This window comes from Olea europaea, chromosome 22, assembly GCF_002742605.1.
Source record: "Olea europaea var. sylvestris chromosome 22, O_europaea_v1, whole genome shotgun sequence".
NCBI classification, from domain to species: domain Eukaryota; kingdom Viridiplantae; phylum Streptophyta; class Magnoliopsida; order Lamiales; family Oleaceae; genus Olea; species Olea europaea.
Window position 1 is genome coordinate 14,391,873 of NC_036258.1, and position 18,694 is coordinate 14,410,566.

General features: G+C 35.4%; 2 protein-coding genes across 6 annotated transcripts in view; both read right to left on the reverse strand.

The window, feature by feature from the left end:
- The window catches only part of LOC111371791 (transportin-1), a 30,538-nt gene continuing 11,844 nt past the window's right edge, over positions 1-18,694 (reverse strand). The window contains exons 2-29 of one of the 4 annotated variants that reach the window (XM_022993947.1): positions 17,985-18,272; positions 17,627-17,716; positions 17,403-17,480; positions 17,225-17,305; positions 16,490-16,540; positions 16,212-16,297; positions 14,855-14,921; positions 14,716-14,772; positions 14,585-14,614; positions 14,444-14,503; positions 14,210-14,323; positions 13,178-13,291; positions 9,881-9,979; positions 8,762-8,887; positions 8,611-8,685; positions 8,380-8,451; positions 8,132-8,242; positions 7,247-7,330; positions 6,576-6,683; positions 5,533-5,634; positions 4,626-4,688; positions 4,462-4,536; positions 3,941-4,027; positions 2,091-2,215; positions 1,574-1,625; positions 1,425-1,493; positions 1,286-1,345; positions 1-676 (exon numbers count right to left, since the gene is read on the reverse strand). In XM_022993947.1, the coding sequence (XP_022849715.1) occupies positions 593-676; positions 1,286-1,345; positions 1,425-1,493; positions 1,574-1,625; positions 2,091-2,215; positions 3,941-4,027; positions 4,462-4,536; positions 4,626-4,688; positions 5,533-5,634; positions 6,576-6,683; positions 7,247-7,330; positions 8,132-8,242; positions 8,380-8,451; positions 8,611-8,685; positions 8,762-8,887; positions 9,881-9,979; positions 13,178-13,291; positions 14,210-14,323; positions 14,444-14,503; positions 14,585-14,614; positions 14,716-14,772; positions 14,855-14,921; positions 16,212-16,297; positions 16,490-16,540; positions 17,225-17,305; positions 17,403-17,480; positions 17,627-17,716; positions 17,985-18,272 (2,508 nt within the window). In that variant the 3' untranslated portion in view covers positions 1-592. Of the gene's footprint in view, positions 677-1,285; positions 1,346-1,424; positions 1,494-1,573; positions 1,626-2,090; positions 2,216-3,940; positions 4,028-4,461; positions 4,537-4,625; positions 4,689-5,532; positions 5,635-6,575; positions 6,684-7,246; positions 7,331-8,131; positions 8,243-8,379; positions 8,452-8,610; positions 8,686-8,761; positions 8,888-9,880; positions 9,980-13,177; positions 13,292-14,209; positions 14,324-14,443; positions 14,615-14,715; positions 14,773-14,854; positions 14,922-16,211; positions 16,298-16,489; positions 16,541-17,224; positions 17,306-17,402; positions 17,481-17,626; positions 17,717-17,984; positions 18,273-18,694 lie in introns of all 4 variants that reach the window. The other 3 variants (XM_022993948.1, XM_022993945.1, XM_022993946.1) reach the window with 3 other exon arrangements.
- On the reverse strand, positions 10,994-13,171 carry LOC111371792. 2 transcript variants are annotated; one of them, XM_022993950.1, is made up of 2 exons: positions 11,784-13,171; positions 10,994-11,631 (listed from the first exon to the last, which is right to left on the reverse strand). In XM_022993950.1, exons 1-2 carry the CDS (start codon positions 11,937-11,939, stop codon positions 11,386-11,388), a joined length of 402 nt encoding a protein of 133 aa, XP_022849718.1. In that variant the 5' UTR covers positions 11,940-13,171; the 3' UTR covers positions 10,994-11,385. The 2 variants fall into 2 exon arrangements, with proteins under 2 accessions (XP_022849718.1, XP_022849717.1); XM_022993949.1 differs by having other exon boundaries at positions 10,994-11,673.

Sequence of the window (18,694 nt, forward strand, 5' to 3'; positions counted from 1 at the left end):
AGGCTAACAGCACATTTATTATTCTATAGAATCGAACCCTATGCAACATCATCAATTTTGCTCTGCCTTCAAAAAAGATTACAATATATGGGTTCAGATATCAACTGGAAGAGACTAGCCAACAAATATTGACACCTTTTCTAACAAAACTTTTGGACTGTAACCTACCCACAGAACCTTAAAAGTTCTTTTTGAAAAGAGTCACTCATACAAGGCAAAATACATGAAACAAACTTACTGAACAAGAAGAATATCCTTCTCTTCCACGTTCAGCCCAGGAGAAAAGAATCTGAAATTTTTAGTAGCACACCCCTGTACAGCAAATCGAATTCTTGGGCCGTGCCTTCTCCTTTGTATTCGATAAAATGCTATTTCACAAGTCAATCCGTTGACAGGACAGAAGGTATGAAAAGCTTCAAGATGTAATGAGAATGTATGTGCTAACGCTACCGAAAAAGGATCCTAGGTGAAACGTGGGCTCCTCACAACTATCTCAAATGACAACAATAAAAATGCTGATGATGCAAATACTGAAGAGGCCATTCATTGAAGATGCCACTTGCCCGACAGAGCATGTACTACTGAAGGAATATTATACTTGATACTTCGATAGCTTGTCCTTCACGGGTGGTTCCAAGGTAGACATACATTGTTCCCATGCTCCGTTCTTTAGCATCTGGCAAAATTGTCATTGATTTAACGATATATTAATTATTTTATCTCCCCAAGAGTGATTTATTCAAATTGTGTGGTCAGCATCTTTGGAATGCTTAAAAATCAAACATACGCTCCTGTCAAAGAAAAACTTGCTTTAAATTTTGTTCCTCATTTTCACTTTCTCCGTCCTTGCATTTGTGGTGTATGTAGGGTTGAGTGTGCCTTTTTTCCTCTGTTCGTTTCCCTTTGTTTCCCCACGGTGGCATTGTATAACAGGTGAAGAAGATGTTCAAATACAGTTCTCAACTAAAATATCTTCAGCAAAGTAATTAGGTTCAGAAATCAGAACTATCATCATTGCAACCATCGTCAAGGTAAAGATACTGTTACTTAGCCTTAAAAGAAGTACCTATTTGGTCCAAACATGTTTGGATTACCTACTTGTTTCTTACTTGAGTTAAAAATAAATAAATAAATAAAAAACCTTCTTTTCACAAGTAACTCTCATCTAATCTTACAGTCAATTTTAAGTAACTTATCTTCAACTTCAACCAATAAAAAATTTTAATGTTGAAAGTAAACTTTTCAAGTCTTAGGGAATTGAATATATCAGGAAGGAAATGCTTACTTGTTTATAGCCATGCAACACCTGGCAAACTTCATTGTGTAGGTCTTCACTCTTAATTTCCTGGTACAAGATAACTACGGCAATCAATCTGTGTCTGTTTTTAGAAGGTTTTAATGAAAAAAGTGAGCACATCACTTACATGCCAACTAGCAATAGCTTTGCACATGAAAACAAGTGAACTCAGAGCTCCAGATGGGTTTGCTCTAACCTGCAAGATATTAATAACATGAAGAGAATGCCAATATTATGGTCGAAATCCGATCACACATGAGAACAAGAAGTGCACACCATTGCACATAAACCTCTGAAAGCATCTTCCTTCTCGACATCATCCCGTATCCTGTCACAAGTTGATAAGAGATAGATTACTAAATAAATATTTTCATTACCTGGAAAGGTTACTTCTAATATCAAGTAACGTGAGAAACAATAAAGTATCACATATTGTATAGCGGATATAGAAGTGCTGTAGTTAATTCAAATATATAGGCCATTTTCATAATGACAACCCTGCTTTGGTTTGGAGAAACTGCTATTTGGCAGCATACAACAAATGCCAAAAAACTATTGACAACATTGATAGGAGGCACAAGTTCAATAGTCTGCTGAAAATACACATTGAACAATAAAGTACATGAGTTCTCTACATTTGTTCCAAATTATGTTCAACTTGGTTTTAGGCATGTCAGCTGATATTGAACACTTCTACTTTTTGTCTTCAACATCTTATCACTAGCTTGAAAAACATAACCTTTCTACACAGTGGAAATCCATTTCATAGTCAGTTAACAGGGAAACGACTTACATGGACAAAGCAAGACACCATGACTGCATGAAATGCTCCATGTGTGGTGAAACAAGCTCTGGACATACCCACGCAATTCTTCCAAGTGTAATGGCACAATTTTCTATGAGTGATTTGTTGAGCCCCTGCACAACGCAAGTCAACAAAGTATGAATAAGACGACAAATGGACCTCTTTTTCCAATATTTTAGATGACACAAGATACGCATACTCATACAAACGCCACAACTAAACACAATTACGACTCTACAACACACAATGCAAGTCCTAGGAACAAGGAAAAAACTACTAATCAGTAACATTTGTCTTCTGATGTGTCCTATTCATAAATTGACGTAACCATTGTTGAAGCATCCTCAAATTAATTTACTAAAGTTATGATTAACAATGATTTCCTAGGTGCTTAAAGACTATGCCCATAAACCAAATTCCAAACCAGAACCATAAAACAAAGCTTGAGACACTGTACAAATTTATTCAGTATTAGGTGGTGGATTGAATGGCAATCAGTGACAAGTGCTTCCAGCAGACACAAAGGCAGAAGTCAAACAAGATTATTTCCGATTTTGCCATCGTAATTTTGTTTTTCAAAAAATAATAAGAAGAATAGAGCTACATTCCCTAAGAGAATTGCCATTTGTTTTATTTATCAAACAGAAAATTTATTATTTATAGCATCATGGAATTATTTTTCAAAAAATAACAAGAAGAAGAATAGTGCTACATTCCCTAAGAGAATTGCCATTTGTTTTATTTATCAAACAGGAAATTTATTGTTTATAGAATCATGGAAATTTTGAAGTAATCAAAGATATGCCTCAGGAATAGGAAAATAGTATTTGATTCGTATCTAAGAAGCACAAATACAGATACAGATACATATACATATATGTAATTCAAATACAATATGGGTAGGGGCGATATGGCTTTTTTTTTAAAAAAATTAGAATATGCGAATACATGTTATAAAATTCAACATAATTTTATTAATATAAAAAATATTAAAACAAAAGCATAATAATAAAAATAAAATAAAATACTAGAGCATTTTACTTTAATCCTTGATTATCCGAACTTCATTTTCTTCAACATCTTCATTATCATTAAAAATAACTCTCCAACTATGACTTATCTAATGATAGATTAAGTAACCTCAAGCATTTCAACACCTTCAATAGCATCGAGTGAGTCTCTGACAATGTTCCACATTTTGGATTCTCTATTTGAATAGAAATTTAATTGGCTTGACAAAAAATGAAGATTGCCATGTCTCAGACTCAGAGTGCACAAAAAAGTACGTTCTCCAATTTCTTTCAACACGAGAAGTTCAAAACAATACTTTGAAGCAAAGGTGCATGTGAACCATGAAGTGGCCACCAGGTCTTTGAATCCATATTATTCCGATCAGTGATAGAATTAAACTCACTAAAAAAAAAAAAAAAGAAGAAGAAGAAGAAAAAATCTATCTATAGCCAATAATAATGAATTTGAAAAGAGTTTAAAATCAATAACACTCTTCTTCACTTGACCTCAAGTATCAGATACACATCGAAAATAATTAAAAAATATGAAATAACTAAAAATATGTATATGATACGTATCGAAAATAAAAGAAATATCTAATAATTAAATAGTAAGTATCCGATACGTATCAAAAAAATTTTAAAAATATAAAATAATTAAAAAAAACATGTATCCAATGCGTATCAAAGGGTATCGAACGTATCCAAGCTTAGATGCATATCACATAGGGGTACACAATGAATTTACAAGTACTCGTGCTTCTTAGATTCTTACATATATGCCATAGCATCTTTACAAAAAAAAAGCCAAAAAATGCAATGAAATACCAAGTGAATGATCACCTCAGGACGTTGAAGTATTGGGACTAAGTATGAGATTACAGTCAACACTATTGATGACATATCCTTTTGAACCTGAAATTCAAAATATCATATAGCAGATCGTCAAGCTAATAAAATGATTTCCGCCCAATAGATAAAAACATAATAAGATACTCTCTGAAGCAGAGGGGTAGCATGCGAAACGAATTAAAGGCATTGTTCAAACGCACATTATGCTCAAAACCGAGAAAAACCATTCAAACTGATGCAATTAGATAAGAATGCGAATTATAATCTTTAAATTACTATTATAAATAGGACATAAATGTCACAAATCTATCATCCAAATGGCTGTGTTTCAGGAAAAGCCGTAAAGGGTTAAAGCATGAAGAAATAAGGGACAAAAATTGAAGCGCAGCAATTACATAGAAAGTACGGTTTGTCTAGTGAATTGATAATCATGATCTAACAGCGAGTTGTTTCCTCATTTTGATCAATACATGATGATGCATAACAAATAACCATACCTTTATTGCTAGTTCTCCAATAGCCCAGCATGCATTGTTGGCAACAGACAAAGTTTCCTTCAGTTTTGTGGTGTTCTGATAGAGCATATGTTAATTAGACAATGAGCTTTTGTGGCTACTGAAAATATTGCCATCAGAATTCAGTAGAGTGGCGATTTACTCACCAATTGCTTGGCAGCAACATCAAGAAATTCAGGTAAACGAGAATGCAAATGAACAGGACAGACCTAATAAAATCATTACAAAGAAGAACGATGAATGTGTCTGACTGCATTAAGATTCAACAAATAAAATACATTGGTAGATTGGGAGCGAGGAGGAACAACAAGGCTCTACTCATAAACAGCACAATCAGGCATGGCCTCACACGAGGCTTTCATTTAACTCCTCGGAGCTATGCCTTCAGTGTCATTTCGCAGCCTACATCAAGACTCATTGAGGCTGAGGTGTGCGCCTGTTTGTCTTACCTTTTCTAGATGTTCTATTACTGGACTCAGCATTTTTTTTGGTATTATTTTTTAAGCTGAAAGGTCATTTTGGATATTATAAACACAACCGGATCATAAAAAATAGACACGTGACTTTGTTTTCTTCTTGTAGAGTATCATTGTTTTCATTTCCTTTTTATGTCTTTACAGGCCATGGTCTTGCTACTGCAGAATAACAAACAAAAGTGAAAAGTAACTGATATATTTAAGGAGCACAACCCAGGATCACATATGGTGATTATTGTTTTAAAGGGGCTATTCGTAATAAGATATTATTATGATAATGATCCCAGCGATGCTCTCTATGAATTTAACATTGAAATCAAGCTCCAGCGAATATATATGATAACTAGAAAACGATAGGAGAGAGACATATCTGATTACTTTGTTAATATTGTCATTATAGATGGATCTGGTTATATTGTATGAAAATTTTAGTTATGGATTAATGACTGGGACTTAAATCAGGTGCTTAAGAGTCATGTCAGTTTTCAAAGATTTGGACACATTACTGGTGCCATGCCTATATCCTGTCATGTAAGATGGTAATTGAAGTGTAGGAATAACATAGTTCACATCTTACTCTAGCAAGGTCGCCAAGCAACGCGAAAGCACTTTGGCGGACATCATGACTTTCATCCATGCAACATTGCAGAAGCAAGTCCCTTAAATTACTTTGTGAAACCTGCAGCAAAGAACGGTAAAGGAAGAAAATCTCATAGAAATATTAACTGCTGAATGACGTTCAAGCTACTTTATATGTTGATCCTAAAGAAAGTCTCAAGGCAGAGCCATGTGGCATCGACTATAGCAGGTAAATTCAATTCGCAGTAAGTATACTTTCATATAGTTTCAATCAAGAAATTGTACGTCAATTTTGTTCAATTGAAAAACTACAAATCCAAGAAATTGTATGTCAATTTTGTTAAATTGAAAAACTACAATGCCAAACAGCTAACTCCCCTTCAATATGATTTCAATCGAGTAATTACTTTTTAATTTGATTTCAATTAAGGTAACTTTGTCTAGTCCAATTAAAGTAATGAAAATTGATGACATGACAGCCAATAAATGATTATCATCACACGGGGCCGTTAGTTGTTGACGTAAATAAGTGCAACTTTAGTGAAATAAATTACATCATTCCAAGTGATTGAATTGGACACAGTAACCCGATTGAAATCAAATTAAAGTTTATTTGCCCGATTGAACAAATTTGAAGCACAGTTTCATTCATGAAACTGGATGAAAGTATAGTTACACTGAATAGAAAGTACCCGACTAGAGAATCGTCAAAATCACGAGGACTTATATAAAGAACTATAAGAACGGCAACTGGCATTCACCAAGACCAAGATGCCAATTTATTTTCCCATATTAAGAACACAATGAACAAAAAGAATAACCAGAAGGACTTCAAATATTTAACAGTCTCTAAAAGCTACTGACCCAATATAAGGTCATAACTCTTCATTTTCTCGTCTTTCAATAGTTTACTTCAGGAAAAGAGCTTTACTTGTCAAGAATTTTCATTTTTAATAATTTATAACAGTTGAAGAACACTCCTGTACACATACGAAAATTATATGATATGTCTAAATAAGATATTGGGGTAGAAGTAAGTACCAAACTCTCTATCCCAGCACCAAGACCTTCAGCAAGTCCAGAAAGAAGATCCAAAGAACAAACAATGAACTCTTTATCATACTTTGCACCGGCCGAAACAGGATCAACCTAAAAGCAAACTCTCAATCAATCAGCCAATTTTGAAAAAATAAGTAAATATTTAAATTCTGATAATTGTTCTAGCTGCAATATATGGAATGCAACTGACACGGAAGAATATGATATGGTTAGAAAAATATTTGATAATTACCAGACATAAATAATAGAACATCAAATGAAGGGAAAAAATTAATCACAAAGCTGAAGCCTGAAGGTTGTGCATAATAGTGGCAATTAAGACAAGAAAATGGTACAAGTTAAAGGAAACAAAGTAGAATCTTGTTCAAATTTTCAAATTGAGAATTATATATTCATTATGGCCACACTAAAACTATTTGTGTGGATATCAAAGGAAGAACACTTGATCGTAATCAACAAGGATCTACAAATAATTTTTGTATGTCTGCATATTAGAGAAACTGAGGAACAGGTTCAGTAAGATTCAGAACTGCTTGTGTCAATGCTGTAATGTGGTGGCATCAATGAAGTTGAACAGCTTCATAAAATTTCCAATTCTACCAAAGAAAATAAAAATTGTCACTGAGTGAATGGATGTCATGTCTAATTATAACCTTTGCCAATTGTTGGGTCTGGATGATGTTTATGCATCTCTTAAACACTGGCTGGGCAAACGGTGAAAATCCGGGACCCAGTGCCTGAAAAGAGAACAATTACACACTTTCTTCTATACAATCATGTCCAAAACTAAAATTTAAATAAAATGAAGTATATAGTCAGAAACTAAATGCCACAAAAATCCAACAGAACAATCTTATTGAATGCTCCATATAGAAAACATATAATTGGAGCACAGGAGCATGAAAAGTATCTCTTCTATCAGAATTGAAGTTATTAAGTGCACAGATAATACTAGATCATACAACTCAACCAAAAGTTTCAGCATACTTCGTGACCCCCAGCCCCTTCTTCCAGGGCTCACTTACATACAAATGTTGGCACTTACCTAAAATTTGTAATCAACAAGTAATAATAGATGCTAGTTAAGCCTGTTTGATGGCCTTTGATTCAACACTCTTTTTTACGTACTCGTTTTCAACCACACAATCACAGAATAAAATATTTCGCACGTAAACCAAGAAGTATTCTATACTTTTCAAACACGCTCTCTCCAAAAATTCAATATTCAAAACATTGTTTCTTCCAATAATGGCCATCAACAAGGGCTAAATATTGAACTTGATTTGTTAAAACTTAACCAGGCTTTACCATGTAAGTACTTAGCACTGCTTTTCAGTATTCTGATTAATCATAGTGTCAAACTGATCAAAAGTATCCAAACTAAGAAAAAAGTTCTGATAAATGATGAATTGGAAATATTTAAAGCAGTAATTAAGCTATAAGATCACCAAAACTACTAAAACATACACATTCGATTACCTTCATGTAGAAGACCAGATACCTTATATGAACTGAACATGACACAGACAATTAAGTACCTGTGCTATTGATGTAAAGCATTCTAGCAGTGGGAAAAGATCTTTGTCCGAGTTGGAAAGTTGCTGCCACTTTGCAATCAGTGGCGGCATCAAGATTTCAAGATGTTTGGGCTGCATTATCAACACAATAAAATCAGTATTATAGTTAGTTGATACAAATCTGAAGGTGAAAAAGCTCTTTATACAACAGTACGCCTGCCGAAAACAGAAATTGGAAAATACATGCAAGCACTGTTGATCAATTCTACCTGATTCAGTTCCCCACCAACAGCATCTGCTAATGTTCCAATAGCATCATATACAATCCTGATGTTTCGTCTCTGGAAGAATGACACTATATTGTAAGAAAGAAAAAAAGAGACAAGGGGGAGAATAGACACCAGGAGCTGTGATGGGAATTTTTAATAAGCATCAACAGGTATAACCTCATAACCAATTATATAAAGCTAGAACAGTCAACGAAAGGAACATAAGCCAACCTGATATTTTCCAAAGGCACACATCAAATGTTGCAAAATGATATCCAATCGTGGAGCTAACTCTTCTGCAGCCTCCTGCATATATGGAAGTATGTTGGTGTGAATGAGAATGAAGATGAGGATCCAATTACATATAGCTTTCTTAAGATACCTCTTCAAGTGTTGCAAAAGCTGAACATGCAGCCTCTTGCACCCGCTTGTTGTCATCCAATATTCTTCTTAGAAGGCCAACAAGAACTTTGTCGAATTGCTCTCGGCCTTGTTGATGATCAATACCCTGGAACAGACAGAAAGTGCTGAATATTTAAAAACAATTACAAACATGGCTCTTTTGGTGAATCAAGAAGCCTTTGCAGATATAAAGCAGAAAAAAAAAAAAAAAAACTGATAAACCACAGACATCTTCATTAAAGAAATAAATCCTCTTTTACATCTGGGAGCCTCCCAGACCACCGTAAGTGGCATGATAATCTGACAGGCAATTGTAATATCCAATCACCACGGCAAAATAACACATTCACAATTTTCACTTTAACCATTATAAAATACCACATCATTGTGACCATTTCTTTCCTAGTCGGATTTTGAATAGAATGTTTATAATTAGGGACCTTTAATGTTGACAGGTGACAGGCCCAAGTAAAGACTGCATTTTCCAACCTTATTGAACCTGACCCGTGTTTGATAATCTATAAAGCCCTGAAACCATCCCTCACAGATATCCTCCAAGGAGTAGCACAGATATGGTGTATTCTTAAGGAAACTAGATTCAATCCCACTTAGTGGGAAACCACTGGTTTTGGCCTATTTTGTTCAAAATAAGTTAATATAATTCTATAATGAACCCTTTCAGATGAAACAGTAAATTGAATGAGAACCATATCCATATCAACTAAGAGTTTTGTGAAGTGTTGTTTTCACCAACAACTCGAGAACTCATTCAGTAATGCACCTAATTCAACAAACATTGGCGTCAGTCAGCAAAATTCATATGAAATTCTAACACATTTTGCTCTTAACATATCAATGTTTCCACAGACATATTTTGTCTTTATTCTGCGTAATATCTATTTATTAAGTCTGGCCTTATTCTTAGTAACAGCTTTAAATATGTTAGTTAAATATAATACTTCCAAATATTGCAATGCAGTAAACAATTTCTGGAAAACAGTGGCAGTTACTGGACATAACTCTGCAATTCATTGTAAGAAAAATTTAAAAGTTACCTCAAGTTTCACCGGAAAAGCAATAAGCAGTTGTGATATCTTACCTGAACAATATATTTGCTGAACCGGGATAGGGTCCAACAAGAGATGCTTCGTATCAGAGGAAAATTGTCATCTAAAAGTGGGATGAGAAACGTGATAATCTGCAGAACAGAACATGACAAACGAGTCTCCAGATAAATTAGACCAAAATATTGAAAAAAACCAAGACCGTAAGAAAAATTGACAAATAAAAGAAAAACATTTCCTACCGAAATAACAAATGCATAAACCAAACATCACTACGAAGGGAAAACACTGCAATGTCAGGTGGGATAGCATCGAAAACAAGAAAACCTACAATGCAGATATCATTGCAAGTTTTGAGATCAAAATATCTGACACTTCACTCGGTGTTTTCATGGTAGCTTAACAGGCACATGGAGAAGGGCTCAAGCAGATTAATATCAAGTTGCACAGAATTTTATTACAAGACAAGAAGAGACATTATTAAGCATAAAATGGTGGTCAAACCAAGGGTTTTTAACAATAATATGTTAAAGCATCCAGGATTTTATTATAAATGTCTGATCTTCAAACACACTATACAGGCCAAAACCTCTTATCTCATAGTTCAAATCACGTTGTCATGGTCTACCAGTTGGGACTTTTTCGGAAACATAAGCAATTCACCTACTCTTATTGACTGTTGAAATACTGCACTTCATAAAAAGTATTATCATTCTAAAATCCTTTGCTTCAGAAAAAATTGAAACTTTTGACTTTACACGTCCACGGAGAGATCATATCATTGAATGAGGTATTTGTCCAAGCGTAGAAATCTTCCCAGCACAAACCACTGAAACCAAAACAAATGTACATGATGAAGAGGTGGGCCGTATTTTATAAATGCTTGACATGAGTGCCCATTTGATAGACCCCAATCCCGTTCAGCAATACCAACATAGTTACAGCCACGTCAGCCACTATTCTAGAATGTTTACTAATCTGTTAGTAGAGGGAGAGATAAGTAAAAGTGCTATAGAGGGAAGGTCTATAAATGTGAAGAGGGGGGAGGGGGGGTATCGGAATTACTCATTATTCAGGTGATTAGTTGAGAAAAGAGTGGTGAGAACCAAGTTATCTCGAATAGTCTGGAATTGTCTCAATTCTGTTACTCAATACAAAATTATGTTCAATTTATTCAAGCTCAAATATATTGTTCTACAATAATCTGCCTTCAAAATTTCATAATCATACATTTTTCTAGTCTTCAAGTTGATAGACAACTTCCCAGGTCCAGCAAATTGTCAGCAGCAACAGGTTCTTATCAAGTGGTATCAAAGCATCAATCTCAGGGGCAATGGCAACATATTTCAGCAAGGAAATGGACGAGAGTTGGGGCTCGATAATGAAACGATTGGAAAAGATGATAAGGTTACCGGAAGAGAGAGACCGAGAAGAGGAGTTACGATTGGATTCACAAGGGCGACTCATAATCTCCATCTTCCACGGTGATAATACCGAGTGGTGGTTTTTGAGAGCTGAGGAGATTTTCTCTAAAAATTAGTTATCGGAAGCAGAGAAGATAGAAGCTGCTACAGCGTGTTTTGACGGTGAAGCATAGGATTGGTCCCAGCAGATGTATCAATGTTAGCCTGTGCGAACTTGGGATAAATTGAAGTGTGTGATGCGGGATCAATTTTGTAGGGAGGCTCCATGATTGAGGAATTTCCAGCATGTAGACAATAAGGAGATACCGTGGCGATAGAATTGCCACATATGAATTTTGATTAAAAGCTTCAAGCCCATGAGTCTGCGAAGAGGACTGAGAGAAGAATGTTCCGTGAGCAAAAGCCTACAGGAAAAAAAAAATGGAAACGGTGGAGGTGAAGAAGTCATTGTTGGTGGAGCAAAACGGGAGAGAGGAAAAAGGGGTGAAAGCCAATTCACCGAATCAACCCTTACCTTTGAAACTCCACCTAAACATGAGGAAATTAAAGCCACAACAAGCGACCAGAATAGCAAGGAGGACCGGAGGATGTTCGAAATCATAGCAGCTCCCATGTCGTCGTCACCGGAAGAGGGATTGGAGCGTGATTTGGTGAGTGGGCTGAAATCCATGATAGGGGCTAAGGTTAAAATGTTGAACCAGGTTTGGCCCAAAGGGTTAAAGACTGGAATACAAGGAAGCAAGCCTAACTCAATTATGGCCCACCTAAACTTAATACTTATAACCCAAGCCTAAATGACCAAATCCATATAGAATTAGAAGTAATATCCATAACCCAAACATAAGGCCCAGCCTACACAGCATTAGTCCTCTCAGACGCGGCTTCTTTAATCAACTGAGCCCAAACTTAAATCCCAACCATCACTACAATTATCTCCAGAAAATTTACTCCATCCACCAAAAGCCCACCACAACTCAAAAATCTACAGCAGCCACAGGAAGGCATTCAACAGTGGCAGTGAAAAGGGGTCCAATCAGCTACAATTTTTTTCATGGATGGTCAGGTTCAAAACTGGGACTCTTTGTGGATAGGGCCAAGGAGCTATGGAGTTGCCTTGGATAAAATACTTGTGATAATTGCTCGATTAAGTAAGCCCGTCCATTTCAAAGGGTTGAAACGTTCCTTTTCCGTGGGACCACTATAGGAGTGCTTGTCAGGAAAATGGTGTAGTTGCATGATGAACTGACCAATCCAACAACTTCCACCTTGCGATGGGTAATGATAGACTCCAATCCGGTTCAGTAACACCAACATAGCTGCAGCCACGTCAGCTACTCTTCTAGAATGTTTCACTAATCAGTTAGTAGAATGAAATAACTAATAGTGCCATGGAGGGAAGGTCTATAAATGTGAAGAGGAGGGATATGGGAATTACTCATTCAGGTGATTAGTTGAGAAAAGAGTGGAGAGTCAGAGAACCAAGGTATCTCGAATAGCCTGGAATTGTCATTTCATTTCTGTTACTCTGTCAATACAAAATTATGTTCAATATATTCAAAATAAAATCTATTGTTCTACAATAATCTGCCTTCTACATTGCATTATCATACATTTTTCTAGTCTTCCAGTTGATCAGCAACTTCCCAGGTCCAGCAGATTATCAGCAGCAACAGGTTCTTATCACCATTTTAAGTTGTTTGGTCACAAAAGGTAAAGGAGGACACACATAACACAATGCTCATATGAGAGTTGATGAGGAAAAAACAACAATTAAAACAGACAATACAAGTATAACGGGCTAGATATCCAAAAACATTTATATTGTATACCAATGAGTATAAAGTCTCATTTAATAACTTCATTGGCTAATCTCCATATGGAAGTATCAAAAAAAAAAAAAAAAATTACCTCTGGCAAATGAGGATAGAGACCGTTAATGCAACCCTCAGCTATGGCACCAAGAGCTAATACTGCAGCTTCCCTGTCTTTCCAAGTTGCATCGCCTGTAGTGGACAAATTAGCCTGCAAAAAGAAGCAAATGTCAGAAGTTTCATTATATATGAAAAAGAGAGAAGCTTAGATTAGTTGATACAATATATCAATTAGAATAGTAAGTTTCAGTCAATGATAATCCGTAGTTGACTAATGATGCACCACGGGAGAACACAACCCATGTAAAACAAAGTCAGGGAATCCTCCACTTATGTTGTCTATAGACACACAAACAAAAGAATTACTTTATTGAGTCATTTTCATTCAACAAAAGCTTATGCAGTATAGGTATCAATTCCTATTAGACGGCTGCTGCATTAATCCTTTTTTGCCTTCCCATTCAATAAATCATTAAATCTACGGGGACTTGTGTCAAATCACGGAACTAGTATAATTCAAGTTCCATAGGTTAATGCATGCAAAGCAAAAGAATTTTTCAGACAAGCAGGAGAATTTGCAGTTTTATACAATCAGGAAAATTACACCAATGCAGACTCCTATGGAGCACAGACACTACGGTGGATTGTATGTGTGAAACATGTGACCAACACTCCCTGGAAAATCTACTATAGTCATGTTCTTTATTTTTTTGTCAGTCATAACATATGGTGCAACTCGAGCTACATTAACATGACAAATGGCTACTATTATTTAAAAGATTTCAACAAAAAAAACTAATATATATTATCAAGTATAAAAACAAAGATATACTACATACATGTACAGTTTAAAAGAGTTTAAATCAACATGTCCTATTTTTTCAAAAAATCACGTGTCAACATGTCAATACCTGTCGTATCGCGTCCGTGCTTCTTAAGCAAACTCAAATAGAGTATGGTTATAAATAAAAATTCAACTAAGTAAATATAAAATGGAATATTTAGGATAGAGAAGGAAAAAACAATTCCCAATGCCTCTATATTAATTACATGTAAATCAACTATCTACCTGTATAATTGGCATCAAAGTGGATAGAATCTCATCTCCGAATACATTAGATAGAAAATCCAGAGCAGCAGCACTGCACTTCCGTAAATTCCATACATTGACAATGTCATCATCCTGGTCAACAAAAGAAGGAAAGTTGGCCAAGAAATAAGGGATTCAGGTACAAGTTTAAGTCCACCCATCCCTCTATTTCAACCAAATCCATATAAATAATGATAAAATAAGAGAAGTTACCTCATCTTCTGCATCCTCTGACCCATGAAAACGTGATGAATGAAAACGAGGCTTCAGATCCTGCCCAACCCAATTACTAATGAGAAATATTTTGAAGGAAACTAAAATCAGAAGGATATTATAAAGGTCTAACAACTGAACCTGATCTCTATCTGGAAGAGATCCATCCACCTGCAATGACAAAGTAGCAAAGAAAAATCAAAGAGCATTAATTTGTCATCCACCTTATTGAATAAAGAAGTAGATTCAGGATATGAAACCAGCAACAAAACCTCAGCATCCACAAGCGATTCGTCATCATCAGCATAAGCCATGTTCGACAGCAATACCTGCAGACATAGGGGTAAATTCACCAGCAAATATGAAGAAAAATCTCATTTAGTGAAAAGCTAATCACGTCATAAACCATACTGGAATAAGACGTGGCAAGAACTCTCTCAAGTTCTCAGGGGGCAAATCAGCTTCACAATAAGCAGACCTGTCAATCAACAAGTAAGCAGCTAAATAGTGAAAATAAATAAATAAATAAAAATCAAGACATCTCATTATTTAAGAGTAGAAAGATGGTGTTAACCAAAAAGAATAAATGCCTCACAGTAACTGAACAAGCCAAAAGCAATTATGAATTACCAGAGAATAAGCTAAGCTAAAGATCTCATGTCCATCTGCAAGGAAGCTAATTGCACTTTCAGCGGTATAACTAAAGATATTGATTTAATAGGTCATATAACAATTTGTCGTAGAATGACAAGTTCACCATCTTTCGATTCAAGTATAGCTATAGAAACCTACTAGACGCTCAACTTTAAAGTGCTTGAATTACTCCTTAAAGAAAGAGTTTAGAAAATGCAATTTTAATTCCCAAAACAACAAAAGCCTACTACTTGTACAAATGTGACTAATCTCACCACCCCCATGAGAACTGGCTCATATCATTCAAGCTCACCCTGATGGGGAGAGAACAAAATTCAAAGCTCTGTTATCCTCATTAATCAAATACATGTAGACAGGAAAATAGCGTGCAATCAACTAGGATATGACAAAAATATAAGCAGCCTCCATAAGATGAAGGATCACATTCTAGGGAATCTTCATCATCAAAAGATCAAATTCAAAAAACTGTTAGGTCTCACATCTCAATATATGTGCTGCAATTTGAAACATTGCACATGTATATCTACACATAAACTCAAATAAAAAAATAAAAATCTCTTCAGTAGCAGTTATAATTCAAAACCTGATATCTAATACATTCTTAAAATAAGTTGTTAAAAAGGTCCTTTCTAATCCTCGACAATCCGAGAAATATTCTGATACTCAACTGAATGGAGACACAGTAATTATCTATCAACCCACCAACCAGACACTCCCCCACAAAATTCTTATCAGAGCAAAGAGAAAGGAGTGCCTCAGCGAGCTGGAAACTAAAAATAGTGCATTAAACAAAAGTGTGCATCATTGTTTTCCTTTTCCCAAAACTGAATTAACGAAAACCATTTCCAATGAAAATTTCAATAGACTAAATGACAGCCTTAAACTACTATTTGAGGAGGACCTCACAGGATGCACAAGATTCAAGGCACAAAGATGACATCACAAATAATTTCTGGAACTTGAAGCATTCTCAATTTTAGCAAGTGAATCGACTTCACTTTTGACACCAATGATATAAGGTAAGGGAAAAGGTGAAAGAATAGCACGGCTTTTCCCCCATTTTAAGAGGATATCAAGATAATCAAACATCTCGACCAGAGAGCAACAAAATTACCAGAATTCACAGGCTTCTAGAGCTACTTCATCGTCAGAATCCTTGTTAACTAGCAACATATATTCTATTACATTCCTTAAATGTGGCTGCACAATTAAATCAAAATTATATAAGGGAACAGCAGCAGGTGCAAATTGGAATATTGGCGAAGAATAAAACTGTGAATTATCATCAGATTTGGCTAATTTTTTAAATGAAAAAACGAGAGGACTGGTGACATTTGAAACTAATTAACATCCTACATTTGACAGACATATTTTGGAAAGAAAACGGCGCACCTCCAAGACAGCCGAACGAATTTCAATAAGTTGAACAAATGCTGAGCACACCTGTTCAAACAAGGGCAGAAAGCTAAATGAAGCAATCCCAATTAATCAGTTAGACACAGCTGACTTAGAATTTGAAAAGAAAGTTACAAAACTAAGGCTTGTGAATAGTACACTCAAAATCATACTGCAGGCCCAAAATCAGTCTAGGCTACAAACAGAGCCACAGAGCCAGAATGCAAGTCATACGAAAAGTACGACATCGTAAGAAAAATTCATTAACCTAACAATACTTTGTCACTAAGAAACTTAACATTCAAGAAAACTTCGATGCCTTTACCCAGAGGCATGTACTGAATAACAGTCACCCTACTTCAGCATTACAAATTGTGGTCATCCAAGTCACTAATCTTCGCAACACACTAGCTCATTTATTGGAAGATTAATATGTACCAAGATTCATCATAATTAACTAAATCTTTCAAGGTAAAACAAAGACCGATAATGAAGTGGTGAATAATAATTCAGCCGAAATGAAGAACCAGTACATACCTGCCAAATTATTGGCACAATATCCTAAATTTTAAAAAAGAAATAATAATAATAATAAAATACTACTTGTAACATCAGTAACAGGGGAAACAAGAGAGTAAATGTAATTGTTCAGCACATCTTATACATTGATTCAAAAGTACGATGCATATGACTCCTGTGGATTAAAAAATGACAATAGGAAAAATTCCTTACCAACTTCCGCACCTCTGGAGCAGGATCATTAGCAAGAACAAACAAACCTTGCAGATATTTATCCATGGACATATACAATACCTGATAACAGATGACACTCCAACTCTTTCAGATCGAAATAAGTCCTAAAGGAAAGACAGGGAAGTTGCAGTTCAAAGTCTAACTGAGTTGTACTCACCGTAGGCATGAGCATGATGAATTGGTTCACCGCACCTAAGGAAAGCTTTCGTAGTGTAGTCTGTGGTGATTGGAAAAGCTGTTTGCAGATTAAAAAAAAGATAAATAGGTTGAAGAATGATTAAAGAGGTTTATAATATTATTAGCCCAACCAATAAAAACCAAATATTATTGTGGGAGTGGTTGGGTCAAGGGGAGAGGAGAAAAAGATAGAAATGCAAGAACCTGGAGAAATCTTGGAAGAAAAACATTGATAGGTCGTTCAGATAATCCAGAAATATCAGCATCTAGCAATTGTGGTACATCTTCACAAATCTGCGTCAAATCAAATCTTTAGGAAGTGTTATCCAGATTCAACTAGATTTGTAGTTATTATACCACCAAAATAGACAGCTGCCTTCACAAAACGGTTTATGGGCGAGAAATGTACAGAAGAAAGCAACAGGCAGTAACAGGCCTATAGTTCAGATAATCCAAAATTATGCATAAAGAAGTTGTCTCAAAATAGGTTTAAAATAAATTACAATTATAAGTAAAATATTTGCGATTCACATATAATTCAACGAGACAAATTTATATATACCTTAGACAGAGCATCCATAGCACCTTCCATGTGATTGGGATCATTACTATCTAAGCACTTTACAAGCGCGAGCAGCAATTCAGGCCATCCCGCAACTCCACCAATCTGAACAAAAGCACTAATGACAGTACCAGCAGTAGACCTGATTTGCCTATCTGGGGCTCCCAGACAAGGTAACAACTCTGATTTTATATAATGTTGGTTTGCAGGTGGCATGGTTTTAAATGCGCTTCTAAGGTTATTTTTCAGAAGCAACCCTGCAGCTTGCCTAACCTCCAATGGTTTTCCCTGTCATATAACGTTCACCCTCAATTTATTAACTAAATTTGAAAAATATACGACCATGAAGGCCCATTTAAATCGGAATTGTAGGAATTATCATATGTTGACACTAAGACAAAAACTGATTTTTAACATAATTCAGTCAGGATTCCCATGCAAAAGAAAATTTTATGGCTTTTCCACAAAAGATTGTTATAGTGCCTATGTGAGGTGGGTAATAAGTTGTGGATGCATACATACATACATGCATATACACACACACACACACACATGTGAGTGTGTGTGTGTAAGTGTGTGTGTAAGTGCACTTGACCAACTTTAGTATAAAAGCTTTGTCAAACATGGACTAGATCTTTTGGATGTTCAGAGTGAACAAAGGTGCGGAAAAAAAATCATATAGCCAACCCTAAAATTAGAGAGATTGTTGG